The sequence below is a fragment of the Benincasa hispida genome, chromosome 4 (assembly GCF_027475165.1).
Source record: "Benincasa hispida cultivar pf3 chromosome 4, pf3_genome.v1.1, whole genome shotgun sequence".
Classification (NCBI taxonomy): Eukaryota; Viridiplantae; Streptophyta; class Magnoliopsida; order Cucurbitales; family Cucurbitaceae; genus Benincasa; species Benincasa hispida.
Genome location: NC_143481.1, coordinates 45,091,188 through 45,115,121, shown reverse-complemented (window position 1 = coordinate 45,115,121; position 23,934 = coordinate 45,091,188). Strand labels below are relative to the sequence as shown.

Here is a 23,934-nt window from a genome sequence, read left to right as displayed (position 1 = left end):
AGATCCATAACTTTGATTCATTCATCTTTGTCTACATCTTCCATTGCCTTCTTATAAGACAATGGATCCTCAACATTGCCATCAAATATGAAGGTTAGGATTTGTTATACCAATATAACGAACATGTGAGTTCGAAACCCTCTCACTACATCGTGGCTCCCTTAATAGTTGAGAAGGATATGACTACTAGATGAACCAACATCAACAACTTTTGTTGACGTACTTGGCTCTTCAACAACTCTTATTGAAAGTTCAGTAGTTTTACTAGAAAGTTCATTCAATACTATTTTACTGGGCGATTTGTGCTCCCTAGTGTGGTTTTCTTCTAAAAAAGTAGCGTTTTTCGATGCAAACACTTTATTATCTTTAGGATTATAGAAGAAACCACCTCTTGTTCCTTTGAGATAGCCTACAAATAGACACAATTTTGAACGAGGTTCCAATTTCTTAGGATTAGCCTCAAGCACATATGCTAGGCAGCCCCAAATCCTGAAATGACATAAACTACCTTTACAGTCATTCCATAACTCCAAAGGTGTTTAAAAAACACGCTTCGATGGAACACAATGCAAAATATAGGTTGCAGTCTGCACTGCATAACCCCAAAACGCGTCAGGTAAGGGAGTGTAACTCATCATAGATCGAACCATGTCAAAAAAGGTTCGATTTCTCCTTTCCAATACACCATTTTGTCGAGGTGTACCAGATGCTAAGAGTTTGGATACAATTCCATGTTTTATCAAATAGTCTTGGAATTTCAAATCCATATACTCTCCACTTTGATCATATCAAAGTGTTTCAATTGTCTTATGTAATGCATTTTCAATTTCAGCCTTATACTCTTTGAACTTTTCAAGGGTTTCAGACTTATGTTATATTAAGTAAACATACCTATACCCTAATTTTTCCTTAACATTCATCGTGAATGAACTCTAATTATAGAGGACCTTTGAGCGGAAGTGGATCATTTCAAACTCCATTGTGAAAGAACTCAAACATTTACAATTATACTAAACAGATTATGCATTAATCAATAAATTACAGTATACTTTGAATTAAGTACAAATGATGAGAAAAACAATACCTTTGAAGAACTTTTCTTCAAGTGTATCCCTCGATCAAACTCGAACACAACGATCAACATGAATTCCCTCGAACACCAGCAACGAGTATCAACTTGATCCTCGATCAGAATCGGACACTATCACAAGATTGTCTTGGTAATCTCGGTGTGAGAATCTAGGAGTTGTGGGCTCTAACTTATTTTGATATGAGGGAAGGATTAGATTGAAGCAGGAAACAATCGAGTAAACAATGATAAAATCATGTAGCGGATGAAGGTCTATCGCATAGACTCGACGCTTGATCGTTTAGATATGTGTACTATCTATAGTAAACTCGATCCTTATCGTAGTCACTCGATAGTCAATTGTGTCAATCGTTTTGTAGTATCATTTTGAAAAACAATTTTTCACTTTTATTCCACTTTGCCATAAAAAACCGTATAACCACCCACTAAGGTCGGTTATTGAGAAAAATAAATATCAATTATCATATAATTAATAAATTATAAATAAATATAATAACTAACTTATCGTATTATATTTATAACCTGTAGTTCTAATATTGCATCATATGCAAAATATAAACCATAGTTCTTTTTCTATTTTATGGAGTTTAATATAAATCATATTTATATTAATTCCTTCAATCAAATAATAATGTATCAAATACATCATATCAATTTTATCATATATAATTGAATTAATTTAATTATATCATATATAATCGAATTCCTCTTGTTAATTTGAACATTTCAAACTAATCCAAAAACTTATTCTTAACTTGAATTCATTGAGCTACCAAGGGGACCTTATGGACCTATAGCTTGAAGCTCCAACGGTATGCGAATAACTAACTAAACTTTTTAATCACATTATCCACCATTCGTTAACTGTCGGGCACTTCACTAAAGACCGATAGCTGCACTCTTCGCACTACAAATATATTTCTATGTCAATTGGATATAACCAATCAACAGTGCGATGACCCTTCACAAATTGCTCGTAAGTACAGCTAGGCCAAATTACGGTTTTGCCCCTATAGTTACAACTAACTCCTTAAGTACCACTAATTTCTCTAATGAACAATAAGTCATAGTTTCACTATGTTTGAGTCCTCTCTTGGAAGAGAGGGTGTGGCCATTATGTTCAAGACCCGAAATCTGTCCTTAAGGAAACAATTTATCTACTTATACCTGCATTGGGGAAGGAGTGAATTCCATCTTGTGAAGTTGAGTTCTCAACTCCCTAATTAGACGAATCCTCAAAATGGTAAGCTTGTTGAGTTGGCAATCTGGCCACTCTCACCCATACAAATCAAAGGACTGTCTTCATAAGCAGGAGTTCACAACTCACTCAAGATTCAAGTCATGTCACCTATGGTCATCCTAGTGAAATGTAAGTCTCTATTATCAACGATGTTATATAAAGAGACTGATCATTTCGTGGTCCGGTCTTATACAAACTCTTTGTATAAGATACCTTCGCTCGTATGTCTCTATATGAATGATCAGGATCAAATAATTTGTAGCACTTTACAACATTTGTAACATCTACAAAGTGGGTCGTATCCATAATGTCACCATGGATAAGGTACTCAACCTTATCCATCTACTAAATACCATTTAGGTTATTATTTAAACAAGATCCACATGTATGTCTCTACATACTTGTTTAAATTTACATAAAATAACCTCAGATCTTAGTTTATTGGATTGAGTAAATGCTTATAAAATAACACTTATTTTATTAATAATAATATGTTTATACATAGTTTACAAACTACGAGATTCCAAGGAGATTTAAGACACCATTCCCAACACATGGGACCACAAATGTCCAAATGTACAAGTTCCAAGGGTTCTTTGACTTTGTGACCTTCTCCACTAAAATTGCTTTTAGTCATTTGTCTTCAAGGCATGACTCATATGCAAGTAGAGAATTTTCTTAACTCACTTAGAAGACTATTATTAACCAATCTCTCAATCCTATTGAGATTTATGTCACCTAAACTTAGGTGCCAAAATTGGGCATTTTCTTTAGGAGAAATTTTCTGTCATTTGTTTTGAGTTACCGCAGTCTTAAATAATTCAGTATTTACGAGGGTCTTTGATGCTAAAGGCTTTAGCACATAAAGGTTATCTTCAAGATCTGCAGAACAAATCTATACACCATTCTTGTAAATAGACACTTTATTTACATTGAAATTTAAGGAATAATGTTGTTCTAACAAGCACTTTACAAAAATCAAGTTCCTTTTTAAATCAGGAACAACATATACATATTCTAATAAAAGAAATTATTTTTGTAAACAAAGTTGAAGTCCTCCAACTACTTTAGCTGAGACGACTGTCTAATTTCAACACGCATTGTCATCTTACCAATCTGTAGCAGTCGCCAGGAACTAATTCCCTGAAATGAAGAACAAACACCTAAATCAATTATCCAAGTTGAATCATCATTCTCTACTAATCAAGTTTCCAACTCGAGTAGATCATATTTACCTTATTTGGCCTTTTTATTTTCTACCAGTTATTTGGGTCAATTTCTCTTCCAGTGTCCCTCTTGGTTGCAATGGAAACAGATTCCCTTTGCAGATTTGGCCTTCTTGGCCTTTTAGCAGCGACAGGGTTAGCCTTTTCTTGGCTTCCCTTCTTCTTCTTCCACTTTTTGGTGTTGAAAGAAGAAGGTGTAGACTTAGTTCTAGAGGTCGAATCTGAAAGAATTCTTATACAAGAGTACCTATGAGGGGAAGTGGATCTTTCCAATTCATTGTGACAGAATTTCTACACATACATTTTAACATACAAATATGCATTGAAAACACTAATTACTAGCATGCTTTAAAAGTTAAAATACAAGAGGCTGAGAGACTTACTAGTTGAAGACTTTCTTCAGAAATCTCGGTCTCATCGTGAATGAACTCCTCTCGCTTTTTCTCATCCAACAAGCAATCGCCCAGCAACTGACCCCGGCCCCACCCCATTTTCCCGCCCCGCACCGACTTTATATATAAATTATAAATTTTTTTGTAAACTTTATTAATATAATTATGGATGTTTTAATTATTTAAGTTCAAGATTTTTATTACTTTAATTCTTTAGATGTTGTAATGTTTAAGATAGGATGCTCTAAATGTTGAATTTTAATTTTTACAAATTATGAGAATTTAGCATTTTACTTATATTTTTTAAATTGCATGTGTATTATTGTTTTAATTAGTAAAATTCATAATACTTCATTAAAATGAAATTTTCATTGAAAATTTTTAAAAAATTGTAAAAAAAATATATATTTAATTGAAATTAAAAAATGTTAGAGAAAAATAAAGGTGGGAAATTTTTCCCCGTGGAATCCACACCACGTTCCCCACGGCGAAATTCATGGGGACGGGGAATGGAATAGGGGGGCGAGGGCAGGTATGGGGAAGGCTTCCCCATACCCACCCTGTCTTGTGGACATCTCTACGCTCAGAAGCTAAGTGATCGTCTAGTAAAGGTAAGCGACCGTTTAAGAAATCGAGGGCGATCATTTAGGAAACGCGGGTGTGCGATCATTTAGTAGGCTGGCGCTATCGTATAGGCTCTCAATACTAAGCGATACAAGACTTTCACACCGTGAGCGATTAGCGTGTCTTTAGCAAAATGAAAACAATTTTCATTTTATTCTTCAGTTACTAGAACTGAATTCAACTTCTCACTTTCTCACGAATTTAGAGAAAACTTCAGCCAATTATCTCATAATCACTCAATTAATAAAATTATTAATATAATCATATTATATTTTTAACCTATAATTTGATATCATATATCAACTATAGTATTTTCTCCTCTACTTGATATAAATCATATTTATATCCAAATTCTTCCAAAATAATGTATCTCATACATTTAGTCAATCATATCATATATAATTAACCAGTTCAATTATATCATATATAATCGAACTCCCTCTTGTCAATTTAAACATTTCAAACTAACCCAAAAACTGATTCTTAACTTGTATCCAAGCTACTAAGGGGACCTTATGGACCTATGACTCGAAGCTCCAACCGTACGTGAATAGCTGACTAAACTCTTTAACCCAAGATCCACCATCTGTTAACTGTCAAGCATACAAGACTTTCCACTGAAAGACTGAAAACAGTTACTAGAACTCAACTTCTTACCTTCGGCCAATTATCTCATAATATATTAATCATGTTTGATATCATATATCAACTCTCCTCTACTTGATATAAATCATATTTATATCCAATCAAAATAATGTATCTCATACATTTAGTCAATCATATCATATATAATTAACCAGTTCAATTATATCATATATAATCGAACTCCCTCTTGTCAATTTAAACATTTCAAACTAACCCAAAAACTGATTCTCAACTTGTATCCAAGCTACTAAGGGGACCTTATGGACCTATGACTCGAAGCTCCAACCGTACGTGAATAGCTGACTAAACTCTTTAACCACAAGATCCACCATTTGTTAACTGTCAAGCATTCCACTAAAGACTAACAGTTGAACTCTTCTTACCACAAATATATTTCTGTGTCCATCAGTACAACCAATCATGAGTACAATAACCCTTCATAGATGCTCGTAAGTACTTGGGCCAATTTACCATTTTGCCCCTGTAGTTACACCTCACTTCTTAAGTACCACTGATCCCTCTAACGAACAATACAACATAGTCCAACTATGTGTGAACACCTCTCAGGCCATGAGAAGGTGTGTGGCGCCACATCGTTCAAGTCTTGAAACCAACCCTTAAGGGAGCTATTTATCTACTTTCCTACTTTGGGGAAAGAGTGAATTCCATCTTGTGTAGCTGAGTTCCCAGCTCCCAAATCAGACGAATCCCCAAAGTGGTAGGTTTGAGTCGGCGACCTGGCCACTCGCACCCATGCAAATCAAAGGACCGCTCTCAACGGCAGAAGTTTCGAACTCACTCAGGATTGAGGTCATATTACTTATGATCATCCTAGTGAAGTGAAGTCTCTGTCATGAACGGTGTTATATAACGAGACATTAACACTTCGTGGTTAGGTCTTATACAAACTCTTTGTATAGGATGCCCCCCCTCGCATGTCCCCTACACGAATGATCAAGATCAGACCATCTATGACAAGTCACAACACTTGTAACTATTCCAAAAAGCGGGCCGCATCCATAGCGTTACCAGGATAAGATTTTCCTCCTATATCTATATACTATAGACCATTTTGGTTATCACTTAAGACATGATCCACTTGTATGTCACCACATACATGCTTAAGTTACATAAAGACAACCAGGGATTTTAGTTTATTGGTTTGTGGTAAAGCAAATAAAACAACCATATGAGCAAAATCAAGAAGTGTAGTAAATATCATATATTATACATCACAAGCGTTCGTACAAACTGTTCACAAACTACAGGACACGAGATTTTAGGGCATCAACCCAACAAAACCTCTGTAGAACTTCTTGGAGAACGAGGTAACATTTGTTTCATCCTTGTTTTTCTGTTCCCTGACTTTCATTAAGGACTGATAAGTTTGCAACTCATTGAGTAGGATGGTTAGGTTGTAATTAATCCTGTTCATAACAACATTGCTAAGAAACTTCAGGAAATTTTATGGTAAAGTTTCTAGGATGAAGCTAACCTAACTGGCTTCATTAATGACAAACTCATTCATCTCTACCATGTTAAAGTAGACAATCATGTTCAAAACATGTTCATGAATAGAGACCATCTCTTGTATACAACATTGAAGATGTATTTGAGAGCGTCATGCCTGAGTTGAGTGAATGGTTGTCCAAATATTCCCCTTAAGGACTCCATGATCTCTTGGGCAGTGAGTATGGGCTCATGCTTCTTGGCTAGGAGAGAGTATGACACCATATTGTTCAAGCCCTGAAATCAACCCTTAAGGGAGCAATTTCTCTACTTACCCACTCTAGGGAAGGAGTGAATTCCTTCTTGTGAAGCTACATTCCCAGCTCCTCAATCAAACGAATCCCCAAAGTGATAGACATATTGAGTCGGCAATATAGGCCATTCTCACCCATACATATCAAAGGATTGCCTTCATAGGCAGGAGTTCATAATTCATTCAGGATTCAGGTCAATTCACTAATGGTTATCCTAGTGAAATGTAAGTCTCTTCTATCGATGGTGTTGTATAGAGAGACAATTCATTTAGAGGTCTAGTCTTATACAAACTCTTTGTATAGAACACCCATGCTCACATGTTTCTACAACAATTGTAACAACTACAAAGCAGGTTGTATTCGTAGTGTCACCAGGATAAAGTGCCCAACCTTATCCATCTACTACAGACCGTTTAGGTTATCATTTAAACATGGTCCACCTGTATGTCTCCACATACATGTTTAATTTACAGAAGATAATGTTGGATCTTAGTTTATTGGTTTTGTGGGTTAAGGCTACTAAATGTAAAAAAAAACCTCTTATTTTATTAGATAAATAAATAGTTTGTACAATATAATTACAAATTACAAGAGCCACGAGATGTAGGGCATCAACCCCAACAATTGGGACAACAATTTTGGTTTGCTAATGAAAGTTGTTTGGGTATTTGATCATTTGTTTCATTCTCACTTGTGGAAAGAGAATTTGGATAGGGTGGGTGAGGCAAAGGTTACTTAGTTGGACATTTGCCTTTCGTATTCTAGTGATGTTCTTAACATCCATCATATCCCTGCTTGGAACATTGTTGTCATCATGAAGTTGTTATGGTTTATTTTGATTCGCTTTGTATCCTTGTAGGTTCCCTGAGTGGAGGGATATAGTTTGCAGAGTCAAGAATATATAGGTGACTCGTGCCTTTAGTTCTTTGTATTAGTGTTAATAGGCTATCCTCTGCATTTGAGATAGCTTGTGGCCTTTGGTATGTTTTTCTATTGATGATGGGCGACGTTGTTCAGTTTGGTTTGAACCTCGGTTAGAAAGGGCTCTATCCTCCAATAATTTAGTATGTTGTGATTTTGGATGTGAATAGTCCTTGACAAAAGTTGATGATTTCCTCCATCCTTATGGGATTAATTGGAACTAGCCTTCTAACTCTAAAGAATTAATTAAACTTTCTATGCAAGTACAATTAATAACGGCTACGGTTGAATAGGAGGACCGTGTAACTTAGCTCCCTTGTCATTCTTGTGCATTTTTAGTTGGGGTGCTTGAGAGTCCTTATGGCTTAGACATCTTGTGGTGCCTTGGGCTAACCTTATTTTGGATTTGAGGTTATATCCCCAAATATTCATTCATTGTATAACTTGTTTTCCGAAATCAGTTACAGATGTGTGATCGTATTAATAGGTAGTCTATTGATATCCATAGTGCCATACCCTACCCCAGGTTACCCTATTGAACCTAGGACGAAATGTGATGACAATAGACCTCGATAGAATCTACTGTCAAGCTTTTCTTAACCTGCATTACTTACACATTTCAACAAATCCTCTTCTTACTAAAACTCAAACCTTAGCTATATGTCACAACAAATTGGTGAATCGGGTGGTAACTTCTGATAAGCTAACTCTTGTGAAACTCAAGAGCAACCTGGTGGGGGAAATACATTTAAAAGGTTGAGATAAAAACCTCAATGATTGGTAATTTTAATAATAAAATAACTTTAGTAAAACTTTCTTCAAATCATATAAATGTCGATAGCTTATAACAAATCCATTAAGACTACAAGATTAATAAAGCATTAGAAAATTCATAAACATTCTCCTGTAACATAAACATAAAACTTGTAAGAATCTTCACTAAACTTGTACTCCAACTTTACCATATTGGCATAGATTAATACGCATAATCGACTCTTTCCTTCCATACATGCACATAGGTCAACATATACACCACCAGAATGTGTTTCAGGGTGGACATGTAACAACCCGAGTTTAGGAGGGGGACAAAATAAATCGAGACCATATTCGAATGAGAGGGATCATGAGAACATGAAGGTATAGTTAAGAAAGGCTTAAAAGAATTGAAAGTTACCACCAATACCAATAAGGTGCACCTTCCTTTTGGGTGGCTCGATCATAGGAACTCCAAAGTTAAGTGTGCTTAGCTTTGGAGCAATTTTATGTTGGGTGACCGGGTTATACTTGTTAAAAATCTTCGTTCAATCATTCTTTCAATATTCTTCTCAATTACAAATCATTAAAAAAATGTAAATAAAGTGTAATAAAAATATTTAAAATACGTGTTTGTAGGAAGTAAGTTTATTGACTATATTAAAATTGGTAGATTTTTATTTATTTTTTTACTTAATAGATTTTTGTTTAACAATGTGGGGGTGGAAGAATCAGTTTTTTTACGTTAATAGTGCAAACCCTAATAGACTTTGTTGTTTTTAAATATATAAAAATATAAACTAAAATATTTACAAAATATAGCAAAATTTTAGAACTATCAAGGATAGATGCTAATAGACACTGATAGACTTCTATAGTGATATTGATAGACACGGATAGACTTCTATTAGTGATAGAAGTCCCAGAATCTATCCTTGATAGTTCTAAACTTTTGCTATATCTTGTAAATATTTTCAACAGTTTACCATTTGAAATAATTTCCCTTTGTTTTTCCTCTAAACAACTACTTTCATGTTTTAATTTATTTATTCTTAAAACATAAATCTTATAGAGTTTCTTAACATGTAAATACAGAATTATATACCTCGATTTTTTTAAGAAAATAAATTTAATAAATTAGACATTAATAAAGGAAAATCTCTTATGTGGGAGTTTGGAACTTTATATTAGAATATTTTTTGACAATATATATATATATTTTGTAATTGAGTAAAATTGATGTTGTTTTCTTATTATTAGGATCTAATATCCCAAATCATTTTTAAAAACAGAAAACTACAATAAATCTCTTCTAGCAAAATAGTGTATTTAAGATTTTGTTTAGAGCTACTATGGATTTAATATTGATATTGTTATTATTATTTTTAATTTGTGGTACATAATTTTGATATATCATTTTTTAGTATGCCAAAAAATATGAATATTTGAAAATAAATCTAAAACCAAGAGGAAAATGCTCTTGTCTTTCCTAGAAAAAACTACTTTCATATTTTAATTTATTTATTCTTAAAACATAAATCTTATAGAGCTTTATAACATGTAAATATAGAATTATGTACTCGGTTCTTTAAAGAAAATAAATTAATAAATTAGACATTAAATAAAGGAAAATCTCTTTATAATCAACATATGTATGAATCTTCATACTAGAATTTTACGGTAATATGATTTTTTTTTATAAATTTAGTAAAATTGATGTTGTTTTCTTATTATTAGGATCCAAAATCCCAAATCATTAAAAAAAAAAAAAAGAAAAGAAAGAAACCTACAATAAATCTTCTCCTAGTAAAATAATGTTTTTAAGATTTTGTTTAGAGCTACTATGGATTTACTATTGGTATTACATTTTTCTTTTTTAAAAATTTTTTGATACGTGATTTTGATGAATCGATTTTTAATATGCCACTACGATATGAATATTTGAAAATAAATCTAAAACCAAGAGGAATATATATATATATATATATATATATATATATATATATATATAATATTTTTTTTTGGGAAAAAACACTACTTTCATATATTTTAGTTTATTTATTCTTAAGACATAAACTTTCTAGAGTTTTCTAACATGTAAGTAAATACATCAATGATTTTTAAATTTAATCTTTCTTGAAAATTTGTTTCTATGTACGTAAATAAAATGACCAACCGAAATTCGAGCAACTAAATCAAACAAATCAATTAAACAAAATTTAAAAATTTAAACTAATAAAAAAATCGATAAAGTAAATCTATTGAACTAAAATATTTATGAGGATGGATTTGGAATTGAGGGTGAGAAGAATATATGGTGCAATGCTCATAGGAAATATACAATAACAATAATAAGGGAATAAATTTAAAAAATTGGTATCTACACAGAAACAATGAAATAAAAAATCATAAATGATTCAATTTTAAATCACGAGAGAAAAAAAGACTATCGGGAAGTGTGTAAACAATTTAACATGGTCGGTTGAAGACAAAAGCAAGGCCATTGTCACAAATTTGATGTTTCATCATTTACCATTTTTATGATTTGATACTTCACCGTTTGAAGGAAAAGTCAAGAACTACGTACTTTGTAGATATCAAAGGATTACCAATATTAATCAGGGTGAGAGAGTTACTAAACACATTCGTAACAATCAAAGAGTGAGAGTAAATAGAATCAAAAGTAAGTGGTAACTAACCGTGAGATATAGTAGACATTTCTTTAAAATTGAAGGGTAATATGAAATGTAAAAATTCTCCACTATTCCCCTTTTAATATAGTAGAGATAACTAAAAAGAAAGTAATTTAAACCACGATTAAAAACTCTAACTAATAATTTCTATAAATTTAATTAAGTATATCAATTTGAATTATTAATTAATAGTTGGTAATCATTTTCACCCGATTTCATTTAAAATTAACTCAAAACAATTATTTTTTGCCAACATCTCACTAAAGTAGTAGTGATAATCTAACGACCATCATGTAACTATTCATAAACAAGTAAATAAAAACAGAAGAAAAAAAGAATACAAAAGACCACTAATGTTGATAAATTTTGTTATTTACTTTACTACCTTTCTAAAAAAAAAATCGTATTTCTTGAATTTCAATTGATTTTACTATGACAAGTAAAAGTAAAGACATTGAAGATTTTAATTTAGTATAAAGGCATAAAACAGATAGAAAATAGAAATGTTGCAGAAAGTGGGCTTAAAAACGAAACGTTAATAGACCCGCCAACTATTTTCCCAAGTTCACACCTTTTCGCTCTCGTTCGAGTAACTCGGCCTAGGGCATAGTTCAGCTTCCGAATTTCGGTTCTTCCAGTATCTTGGCTTAGGGCATAGTTGAGCTTTGCGAATTTCGAATTCAGGGATGCCTCGTCGCAGGGACGACGATGACGACGACATTGACGCCGATGAAGAAGAGTATGAGGAGGAGATGGAACAGCCTCTCGACGAGGAGGAGGAGGAGGAGGAAGATCGTTCGAGTAGGAAGCGTCGGAGATCAGATTTCATAGACGACGTTGCGGAGGAAGATGAGGACGAAGAGGAAGAAGAAGAGGATGAGGAGGAGGAGGATTTTGGTGGCGGTGGTCGGAGGCGGCGTGCCAAGAGGCCTAGCGGTTCTCAGTTTTTGGATATTGAGGCTGAGGTCGATAGCGATGATGATGAAGATGAGGATGAAGGAGAGGACGGTATGTTTCGCATAATTGTCTTTTTGTGTTTCTTTATAGGTTCAATTAGTTCAATTTTGATATCAAATGGATTGTCGATAGATTAGAATGCACTTAGGGTTTTTCTTTGGGTTTTCCTTAGTATGTATTCAGTTCTTGGTTAAAAATGGTTATTAATCTATGATTTTTTTTCTTCGGAGTGGGGTATTTCCTCATATGCACATTCAGTCAATCCAATTGAATGGAGAATTAGGATGGCTAGTTAGGAGTTTGAATTGCGAATCTCAGAGATTTTCTAGTAGGCGGTGTTAGTTCGGACACATAAGTTATGCCTCGAGGTTTGGTTATTTGAATGGAATCAATATACAATGGTTCTGACTTTTTTTTTCTTTTTTTTTTTTTTTTGTGCTTTTCTGAAATTTGGTGAAACTTGAAAGTGAAATATCTGCAAGTCATTTTTTTTTTTTTTTTTTAAATTTATTTCTAACAAGAAACAAACTCTTAATTGTCATTTGAAAAATGATTAGTTATATCATAAAACTCTTACTTTCTTTAGGTGCATGGAAAAACAATTTATCTTTCGTAAAATCTTTAGCCCACTATAAGAGAACACAAACTGAAACTCTGTGTGAGTTTACAAAAAACACACCCATACTGTAAACTGATTTCACGAAGGCAGGAGCTATGAAATGTGCTGGACAAGGAAAACCAATGGGAGATTTGAAATTTAGCACCGCCCATCCTTCTGCCTCCTATATGGACTTTCCTTCAAATGATTGCTTTAGTGGCATTAATCCATAAAAGCTTAGCATTGCTCTAGAGCTACACGCTGCAGAGTAATTGTTATATGCTGTTCAGGTCCTTGGAGCATTTATCCAACATTCATGAGCAACCAAAAGTTATAAAGATATGTTCCCTACATCTTCTCTAGAAGCATGAAATAAAGGCACAAACTGATTATTTTGTCCTGATCTACCTTCGTATAAAGAACACGACAAGTTGTCCTTAGAAGTATGGTTGCCATCTTATTTTTGCCGTGTTAATGCCATCCAGTCATTGAATTCACGAAAATGCATTCCCCTTTTTTGGACTTCTCAACCTCCAGTGATCAACAAGCAAAGTATTCTTCCAAGTATTAAGACTGAATCTTTATGTGTTCAGCTATTGCAAAACAGTACCACTAATAATAGTATTAGTGAATTGGAGAGCCAAAAGCTAACTACTAATAGGAATGGTATTATTGGAATATGAAGGGTATATTAGTAGTTAGTTAGAGTAGTAGTTTGGGTACTTTGGTAATATATATCGTGGGAGAGGAAGAGAGTAACTAGGAATTGATTCAGTTGGTTTAGGGCTTGAGCGATCTCAAGATAGGGACTTGGTTTATCTTGTAAGTTCATGTGGTCTTGTTTCAGCACCTATCAATTTGGCATTAGTGCTGTTCGGTTCTGGGCCTCTGGCCATGGAGTTTTGTGCAAATCTGTGTGAAGGAATATGAAAGAGCAGAGCATATGTGAAGAAATGGATCAATTAAAGAATAGATTGCATGAAGAAATGGTATTAGTATTTGGGCAACGTTTCTACCTGCACCAGTATCATTCCAAAAAGGAGTTCTCCAATCAATACCAACACCAATGACCTCAAGATTTTATATATGGGCAACTTTTTTAGATGTTCCATGAAGAATTTCTTACATCGCCACATTGCCTCTAATTTGCAGTGCTACCATTGTCACCTTTCCCATAATGCTAGCAACCTCTTTATGGCACAATTTTTGAGGTTCTTCAAAGAATCACTTGTGTCGTTTAACTGAACGAGCTTCAATTTTGCTCCCCAAGTTGCCAATTTCTAGCTCCACACTCCATTCTCTCATCTTCTTCTCAATTTGAAGAACTATCCTTTCCAACCCAACAAAATCAAACCAAGATCAAAGTTACCAAGTAGCTTGTCAACCGACGCCTATAAGGAGACATTAAATTTTCCCCCCTCTAAACTTCCTTGTATTAGTTATCACAAATTTTCACCTGCCCCTTGTATCAATTTGATTTTATATTTTTCTAAAATAGCACAAAGCAAAGAAAAATTTTGGCAGCTAGTTGTTGCCCTTATGGCATTGAATAGTTTTGTTTCTTGGGGCCATCCTTTTTTTCTCTTTAACAAAGTAGTAATTGATAATGGTGAACGATGGACTGGAAAACAGGAGGTTATTTTAGTGCTGTAGTGTATTCTTGTCACTGGTTCTCTGGGTAATCTTATGTGTCTTGTTCCCTTTTAAATTCATTATTCATCTCACTAGTTTCTTTCTACACTAGCTTCTGCTTATGTACGTGTCTCTCCAAATCAATAATTTCTTTATCATGCAGATTTCATAGTTGATAATGTAGCTGATATACCCGATGACGATGATAATAGAAGGATGCATCGCCGCCCGTTGCTACCACGGGAGGATGAACAAGAGGATGTTGAAGCACTTGAAAGAAGGATTCAAGCGAGATATGCAAGGTCAAATCATATGGAATATGACGAGGAGACGACAGAAGTGGAGCAGCAAGCCCTTTTACCTTCTGTAAGGGATCCAAAATTGTGGATGGTTAAATGCGCGGTAGGATTTTAATACTTAAAACTTTCATTTTTTGTAGTTTCTTCTTAAGATTTTTCCTTTTTTGGTGTACTCGTCTTAGAGAACGGTTGTACTTGATTAATGATACACAACTCTTTTTTTATTAGATTGGCCGTGAACGGGAGGCTGCTGTTTGTCTAATGCAAAAATGCATCGATAGAGGGCCTGAAATGCAAATAAGATCTGCGGTTGCTCTTGACCATTTGAAGAACTTTATATATATTGAGGCTGACAAAGAAGCCCATGTTAGAGAGGTATATTATGTTTTTTTTTTCTTCGAATGTTATATTATTGAAGAGACTGAACAAAATTATTTAGGCAGTGATCAACAATTTAAAATTGTTTTGGTTAGTACACCTTTTTTTCATACTTCTAGTAATGATTGAGTTCAATCCTATAACCAGGCAATTAACTCTTTAAACTTGCTTTTGCTATTGTTTTAGGCTTGTAAAGGTCTACGCAACATATATGCTCAAAAAATAACGCTTGTTCCAATTAAAGAGATGACTGATGTTCTCTCTGTTGAAAGCAAAGCAATTGATCTTTCTAGAGATACATGGGTTAGGATGAAGATTGGGACATATAAGGGGGATCTTGCCAAGGTAATTGTGGTACTTTCAATGAGTTAAGATATTTCACTCACTCTATGTCTCTTTGACGTGTTGAGCTCTCTTTTCTTCAGGTGGTGGATGTTGATAATGTGCGACAGAGGGTTACTGTGAAACTGATTCCACGGATAGACCTACAGGCTCTTGCAAATAAATTGGTAATGTTTTGAAGGAAACTTTTTTTTTAATAAAATTGTTGGTATTTCATCATTATAGTATTGAACTCTCGATCATCAAATGTTGTTAGAGACTTATATTGGGAAGTTTTTCTAGCTTTATTTTTCTAGTTTTCATCTGCTTGCAATCCTTAATATATCAATTTGGAAATATATTTTGTAGGTAGCATTTTCTTCATGTTTTCATGTCTTTTACTATATATATGTAAATATGTGTGTATATATTTATGTATGCGTGTATACTATTAGTTCCTTCTCTTGGATCATTGGCATCTATCTATGAGTGAGAGTGAATATTGTTTTTGATACTGAGTATCTGTCTTTCAGGAAGGGAGAGAAGTTGCTAAGAAGAAGGCATTTGTTCCTCCACCTCGTTTTATGAATATTGATGAAGCTAGGTAGTCCACATTGTTTCTCTGAATGTAACCTGGCCTCCATATATTTGATGTGAATTCTTGTTTAAAGTCCATAGTAACTCACCCTTCTTCATATTCAGAGAGTTGCATATCCGTGTAGAGCGCAGACGTGATCCTATTACTGGAGAATACTTTGAGAATATTGGTGGCATGTTTTTCAAGGATGGTTTCTTGTATAAAACAGTGTCCATGAAGTCAATAAGTGCCCAAAACATAAAGCCGACTTTTGATGAACTTGAAAAATTTCGAAAGCCTGGAGAAAATGGAGATGGGGATATTGCTAGTTTGTCTACCTTGTTTGCTAACCGAAAGAAAGGGCACTTTATGAAGGGTGATGCTGTCATTGTTGTTAAGGGGGATCTCAAGAATTTGAAAGGATGGGTGGAGAAAGTAGAGGAGGAGAATGTCCACATCAGACCAGAAATGAAGGGCCTTCCCGTAAGAACTACCCAACTCACATGCTTCTTTCTTATTTGACTGGCCGAACCTTCTCATCATCTTATTCAAAGGGTAAGCTTATATCTCGTATGATCCTTTTTTTTTTTTTTTAGAAAACTCTTGCTGTGAATGAAAGAGAGCTTTGCAAGTACTTTGAGCCTGGGAATCATGTAAAAGTTGTATCGGGCACTCAGGAGGGGGCTACTGGTATGGTTGTGAAGGTGGATCAGCATGTGCTTATTATACTATCTGATACAACCAAGGAACATGTGAGTTTATATTTTCGTGGAACTATTATAAAATCATAGGTCTTGCATTTCTAAATGATATCTTACTTATAGTGTGCTGAAATGTCCTAAATCTATATCATCTTCAGATTCGGGTATTTGCTGATGATGTTGTTGAGAGCTCCGAGGTAACAACTGGTGTGACAAGAATTGGGGATTATGAACTTCATGATCTTGTGTTACTGGAGTAAGTAGTTTTCTAACATTGTTCTTTATTCTGAATTTTTAAATACAAGGGTTGGATTCATAGATTGTCAATAACTTTTGCAGTAATATGAGCTTTGGCGTAATTATTCGAGTAGAAACTGAGGCTTTTCAGGTGAATATGCTCTGAATCATGCATGCCATTTTTGTCATTTTATAGTCAGGAAGCTCATGAGTATGATTCTGCTCTAGATTCTTAAAGGTACTCCTGATAGGCCTGAGGTTGATATTGTGAAGTTGAGGGAAATAAAAAGTAAGATCGACAAGAAAATTAGCGTTCAAGATCGGTTCAATAACACAATTTCCTCCAAGGATGTAGTGAGGATTCTTGAAGGTCCTTGTAAGGTTAGAGCTCTGTTTCATGTTGTCTATTTCCTTCTGGATGTCAACTTTTTTTCCCTCCCCCCTTTTATTATTTATTTATTTTTAAATTTTAAATATCTTTTTTGCTCCTACTATAGGGAAAACAAGGTCCGGTGGAGCACATATACAGAGGAATCCTGTTTATTTATGATCGCCATCACTTGGAACATGCAGGCTTTATATGTGTTAAATCACAGTCTTGTGTTGTTGTGGGTGGATCTCGAACTAATGGAAATAGAAATGTAAGTTCTTGTTTTTATCAAATACCTGATTTATACAGCACCTTTTTTTGTTGACAGTTGTATCTTAACATTTAGTTTCTGCTGCATTTTTCATGTTGCAGGGTAATTCATACTCTAGGTTTGCTGGCCTTGCGACCCCACCTCGTTTTCCTCAGTCACCTAAGAGATTTCCCCGAGGAGGCCCCCCCAACGATAGTATGTGGTGGACTGTTTCATATCCATGTTGTCTTATGATTGTTTTGTGATTTTTATCTGATAAAAGGTTTATTCTCTGATTTTTTATTAAGTTGTTCACTTGTGGTTCAGATGGAGGAAGACATAGAGGTGGGAGAGGGCATCATGATGGGTTGGTTGGATCAACCGTAAAAGTTCGACAGGGACCTTACAAGGGTTACCGTGGGCGTGTCGTTGAAATAAAAGGCCAACTGGTTCGTGTGGAGCTTGAATCTCAAATGAAAGTTGTCACAGGCATGTTTTAAAAGATTTTGAGAGATACTCAAGTCTATGTTTGATATATATGGCATTACTTGCATACATTTTTTTTAAGGATATCTGGGAAATGTCAAGTAAGTCTCAGATGGAAGTTAAATATGTGGCGTTAACTCTATAATGCTTGTTTTATTTGCAGTTGACCGCAATTTCATCTCAGATAATGTGGCCGTTTCAACCCCCCATCGGTAAATATAATATATCATACATAATTAATCTGGTTTTGTTTGTTTGTTATTTCAAAGTTCTAATGTTTGCTTTGTACCAGTGATGCATCTAGATATGGTATGGGAAGTGAAACTCCCATGCATCCTTCTCGAACTCCCCTGCATCCATACATGACCCCGATGAGAGATATTGGAAGTTAGTTCTCTTTTCATGTTGTTTTTCTGTTTTTATTCTAATAATACTTTGAGGGTTATTCATGTTTTACTATCTCTTTTTATAGCAACACCAATTCATGATGGCATGAGAACACCCATGCGAGATCGAGCATGGAATCCCTATGCACCCATGAGTCCGTCAAGGTAAATTTCATTTGGATTAGTGTACTTCAGAAATTAATTAAGTTAACATGGATAACATTGTAGAATGTATGTGTTGTAGAGGCTCAATAAATTATTTTTATTTTAAATATTGTCTATAGCTTACTTTTCTGATATTATCTTACAGTTAAAACCGAGGAAAATTTAAATTCAAGGATGCATCGAACTGCTCCTGTATAGCATTATGAATAAGCTTGAAAATATTGATGCTATAGCAGATAGCTTATGAAGATTTATAATTTTTACTTTGTTTTTTTGCCAGTCTTGCAAGATTAAGAGACAGTTTCTTGAATGTATATTTGTTACTTCGTTCTTTCTCCATAATTCTTCTCTTGGCCGTTTTCTTTTGGGGGGAAAAATATACTTTTGACTGATTCTGTTGTATTCTGCATTTGTGTGTATTTTGATAGTATTTCTTAGGTATGAGCTCAGATCAGAGGCCTGAACAAATCTCTAAGACCAGAAGTATGAAGAAGGAACCCTTTTAAGCACTTCAGTCTTTCTTATTTAGTTTCCAATTGGAAACTCTTTTGTAATCACTTAGGGGGCATTTGGGGCAAGGAGTTGTTATTATAGTCCTAGGTTATTATAGTTGGATTACAATAGTTTGTGTTTGGGGTTCAGGTTATTTTAGTTTGGGTTATTATAGTATGTGTTTGAGGTGTAAACTATTTTAGTTTGAGGAGGAAATAGTAAACACTAGCCAATAATAAAAAATCGATGAATGTAAAATAGTATATATGGTAGAAAATTGGGATTTTGAAAGTGTTAGACTGTAGCTAATTGAGGATTACAAAATAGTATGTACTATAGTAAGAGGTAGTTATTATAGTCTTAGCATAATCTTTGCTCCAAACGCCCCCGTATAGGTGCTTTGGGGTCTCCCCATTATTTTATTTATTCAGTGAAATGTTTCTTATAAAAAAAAATATCATTGAAGTAGTGAAATTAAGATGTATGGAATTTTACTATAATATTTATCTTTTTGGCTCCTTAAGTCTCGTTGTTGAACTTTGGGTTAGGGAAGCTAGAATAATGAGAAGTTGGACAAGATGTGGTTTGTCATCTTTCAGAAGGCAGGCTGTCATATTTGGTACACATTCACCATCAGTTGCCTTCTGACAGTGACATATATGGTGTGAGTGGTAGTAGTGCAATAGTGAAGTCCTGTACCTGGACCGCCCTGGAGGCAAATGTGATGTTGATTGTGTTGTATATTGCTGCTCTAGGAACTAAATCAATGTGGAGAACACCTTTGGCTGTGGGATAAATCTATCTCATATATGAGAACCATATGGCTTCTTGATCTCTACTATGCTGTATTTCGTGTTTTGCATCATATGCTTTAAGCACCAGCTTATCCGTTGAACTTCTCTTTTTGAAGTTTTTTTGGGCTATTGTCTTTGATGATTGATGTTGTGAACTCTGATTTTGCTAAACTAGGGACAACTGGGAGGACGGGAACCCTGCAACTTGGGGAGCAAGTCCACAGTATCAGGTTAGATCTTTATAAGGACTTGCCAAATGCCACTACTATTCTGGCTTATTGACCATAAATTCAGTAATTTATGTTCTACTGTTGTCTCTTCAGCCAGGAAGCCCTCCTTCACGAACATACGAAGCTCCAACTCCTGGTTCTGGTTGGGCAAACACTCCTGGTGGCAGCTACAGTGATGCTGGTACCCCCCGTGATAGTGGTTCAGCATATGGTTGGTGCATTGTATTTTTTTTAAGTTTTCAACTTTTCCTTATAATAAACATAATCATATCCTAATATTACTTGTCTTCGTGTTCAGCAAATGCTCCGAGCCCATACTTGCCTTCAACTCCTGGTGGACAGCCCATGACACCAAATTCAGCCTCCTATCTTCCTGGCACTCCTGGCGGGCAACCAATGACACCAGGCACAGGTGGTCTGGATATGATGTCTCCTGTTATAGGTTTGTATTTACTTCTTTCAGCATGATATAATTTTCCCCAGATTTATTTTAAATCAGATGTTCTTCACAAAAATGTTCATAGAATTTCTGGTACAAATAGAATTAGCAATAGTTTATTATTTATATAATTATATTTGTCATTAATTTATATCTTTCTTTAACATCTGGAGGGAAGTATGTTTACAAAATAATCAATGGATAACACCTGAATTTGATTATAACTCACTTTTCCGCATTTGCATATATATAAAAAGGGCGCCACTATAATTTAATGCGAGTGAAAATTGGGTGGAGCTTCAGGGTGGGCTTGCATCGATACAATTTTCTTTTCTTTTGATAAAACTGTTCTGAAGCACGACCTTGAGTGGGCATGGGTGCAGGTATAGGGGAGCGAAGCTCCAATTTCTAGTTATTTTTAAAAAACAAATTGTATTAGGGCACATTTAACCCTCAAAAGAAAGATTTGAGTTTCTTCTAGAGAGATTTGGAATAAATTTTATTTCATAAGTACTGTATATCAAACTCGGTGGTTCAATCTTTTGCAATGGGGTCATGTCCGTGGAAACAGGAATTTCGTTCCATGACACCTCCAATATTTTTTATTTTTTTATTTTTTTATTTTTTTATTTATTTTTTTTGCTTTATTAACGATCTTGAAAAATAAATTGAAATGGCAGGTGGTGATACCGAAGGACCGTGGTACATGCCAGACATATTGGTCAATTACCGGAGGTCAGGAGATGATCCCATCATGGGAGTAATCCGTGAGGTGCTTCCGGTACGTGTTTACTAAAGCTTTGCCCACTATTTATTTGTTTATTTTTAATTACATAGTGGAGTATCAGCGTTATATAGTTTACCGTTAAATAATCTAAGTTTCAGTAAGCATCACTTAAAGAACACATCACAAAAATGGAACCATAATCACGGAGAAATTGAAGGGACATTCCACAAAGAACTAACTACTTGATGGAGAACAGTAGAGTCTTGTAAGGGGGAAAAAAAAAAAAAAAAAAGAAAAGATGAAAGCAGAAGAGTTTCTTCCTTTATGCCTGGTTATTAGTGGAGTGGCATGCTAATGTTGGTTATTGTTAGAAGTTAAGTTGTTTTGATGAGGTAAATAAAAATATTTGGAAACCCTCCGGGTGATTAAATAGTGCAGAACTAATTTATTGAAACAATCTTGGAGAATTCTTGAAGAACTCTTTATTACTCCTAGAACTAATACTTCAACCTAAGAACCTCTATTTAAAGGGTACAAACCAGCCTTTTGAGAGATTTTAAAAGATTAACTAAAAACAACCAAAAAAAACTTAAAACTTGAAAAACAACCTGCTGTGAAAACAGAGTTACTCAAAGAACAGAGAAAGCAGAAAATAAAAACAGAGTACTAAACTAAAACCTCTGCCCAAGAGTAGTAAAATATAGGGACTTTAACCCCAACTCAATTACATCGGTAATGTCTTAAGGGACGGTGGGGGTTCATTCCTATCTATCTCTCCTTATTCTTTTACTAGTTGGTTTTGAGTGTGTCATAAAAAGGTGATGTTTGATTTTGGGGTTTTGGGTTTTTGCCTCAGGATGGATCGTGTAGGATAGGGCTTGGATCAAGTGGAAATGGTGAAACGGTAACAGCCCCTTCTAGCGAAGTAGAAGTGATTGTTCCTAGGAAGTCAGACAAGATCAAGATAATGGGCGGTGCACTCCGTGGTGCCACTGGCAAGTTGATCGGTGTAGACGGCACTGATGGAATTGTGAAGGTAGACGACACTCTTGATGTTAAGATTTTGGATTTAGTTATTCTTGCTAAACTTGCTCAACCGTAATTTTTATTCCTAATAAATGAGAATCATATTTGTATACTACATAGTCTAGTGTAAGTTTTTTTTTTTTTTTCAATTATAAATGAATTTCAGTTCATGTTCATGTGCAACATAATCTCTCCCTTTTTAGTTTCCATGTTTCTCCTCTTGCTTCCTCTTAATCCCTGCAAGGTTTTTACCTTTAAATTCTTGCAAAATGCGAACTCCATCATGTTTAATTTTTTACTTTGAGAACAATTTACGCTTGTTACGTTTAGCGTTTTTGTGCTTTCGATTTTCAACTCTGCATACAACTTGTTTTTGGCTATTTACTATTTTGTCTAAAGTCTTAGCATGATGAACTCGTGATTATTTATTTTAGCGTTATAGTAATGTGGTCCTATATTCTACTTCAAAATATCCAATTTTGGGTATTGTATTTTCAATAACTCTTAAAATTAGTCCATAGAGTTAGTTTATTATCGTCTCTCTAACATTCTCTTTATAAACTATGAAAAATATTCATATGATGTCCTTGTACGAAAATTATTATTATTATTTAACAAATTTTGGTAAAAATTAATTTTGATGGACTAAATAATGATTTGTTAAAAAGTATCCTGGACTGAAATATTGGTGATTTTAACTTTTAAGTTGCGTAAATCATATTTGGAATGGATTCGAAAGTAGATAATTAAGTTTTATGTTAGTAAGAAAATTAGAACGGCAAAAATTACAGAGTAGTTTGGGAAAAGAACAATCATACATTTCGGGGTATGAAGGTTAGAATCGAATAAATTAGGGCTTGTTTGGTAACTATTTGGATTTTGGTTTTTTTTTTGAAAATTAAGTCTATTTCATCTACGTTTCTTATAATTATTTACATCTTTTTTAAGTTCAACAATTGAATTCTTAATCAAAATTTTAAAACGAAAACAATTTTTTGAGTGTTTCTTTTTTTTAGTTTTAAAAATTTGACTTTATTTTTTAAACTAATGGTGAAAAGTATATAACAAATGAAGAAATTTGGAAGTGAAATTAGTATCAATAGGTTCTTATTTAATTCAGAAGCAAGAGGCTGAATTCTGTGTTTGGGGAGGGTTTGTCAACACCAGTTTAATAAAATTAACTGATGTAGTTAATATCTAATTTCAATTAAGCCTTCACTTTCCCTCTCTTTTTCTCTACCATCTTTATTTCATTTCAAGGCTCTTAGGAGTTGTTTGGATTAAGATTTTATATATGTCTGGAAATAAAATGTTTGGAAAACAAAAATAAGAATGTGTTATACTTTTTTTATACCATTAAGATGTATAAAACTAATAAAAATTAAGTTCAATAAAATTATTTTTGTTTGTTAATTTATTTTTATTATATTAAGCTATAAATCAATTTTAAGTCATTAAAATTTAACTAAATTTATCCATTCATCCTCCAATTTAATATATTTATTATCAATTATTATTATTT

At 34.1% G+C, this 23,934-nt stretch overlaps 1 protein-coding gene across 1 annotated transcript; it reads left to right on the top strand.

The window, feature by feature from the left end:
- The first annotated feature begins 11,846 nt into the window (after nucleotides 1-11,846).
- Nucleotides 11,847-22,582, top strand: GTA2 (global transcription factor group A2). Its single transcript, XM_039029561.2, has 22 exons — nucleotides 11,847-12,355; nucleotides 14,698-14,936; nucleotides 15,062-15,208; nucleotides 15,398-15,556; nucleotides 15,637-15,720; nucleotides 16,066-16,136; nucleotides 16,235-16,592; nucleotides 16,706-16,861; nucleotides 16,969-17,066; nucleotides 17,150-17,198; nucleotides 17,276-17,428; nucleotides 17,545-17,688; nucleotides 17,790-17,883; nucleotides 17,995-18,156; nucleotides 18,317-18,365; nucleotides 18,446-18,540; nucleotides 18,626-18,704; nucleotides 20,166-20,220; nucleotides 20,314-20,431; nucleotides 20,519-20,662; nucleotides 21,340-21,440; nucleotides 22,243-22,582. The coding sequence occupies exons 1-22, from the start codon at nucleotides 12,034-12,036 to the stop codon at nucleotides 22,486-22,488; spliced, it is 3,123 nt and encodes a 1,040-aa protein (XP_038885489.1). The 5' UTR covers nucleotides 11,847-12,033; the 3' UTR covers nucleotides 22,489-22,582.
- Nucleotides 22,583-23,934: the final 1,352 nt, after the last annotated feature.

Bases quoted from the DNA above. Each gene is read 5' to 3' on its own strand.
- GTA2 (XM_039029561.2), top strand. From the start codon at position 12,034: ATGCCTCGTCGCAGGGACGACGATGACGACGACATTGACGCCGATGAA. The intron at 18,157-18,316 runs GCATGTTTTAAA...TTTTATTTGCAG, and splicing joins TCAAATGAAAGTTGTCACAG to TTGACCGCAATTTCATCTCA. The intron at 20,221-20,313 runs GTTAGATCTTTA...TTGTCTCTTCAG, and splicing joins GAGCAAGTCCACAGTATCAG to CCAGGAAGCCCTCCTTCACG.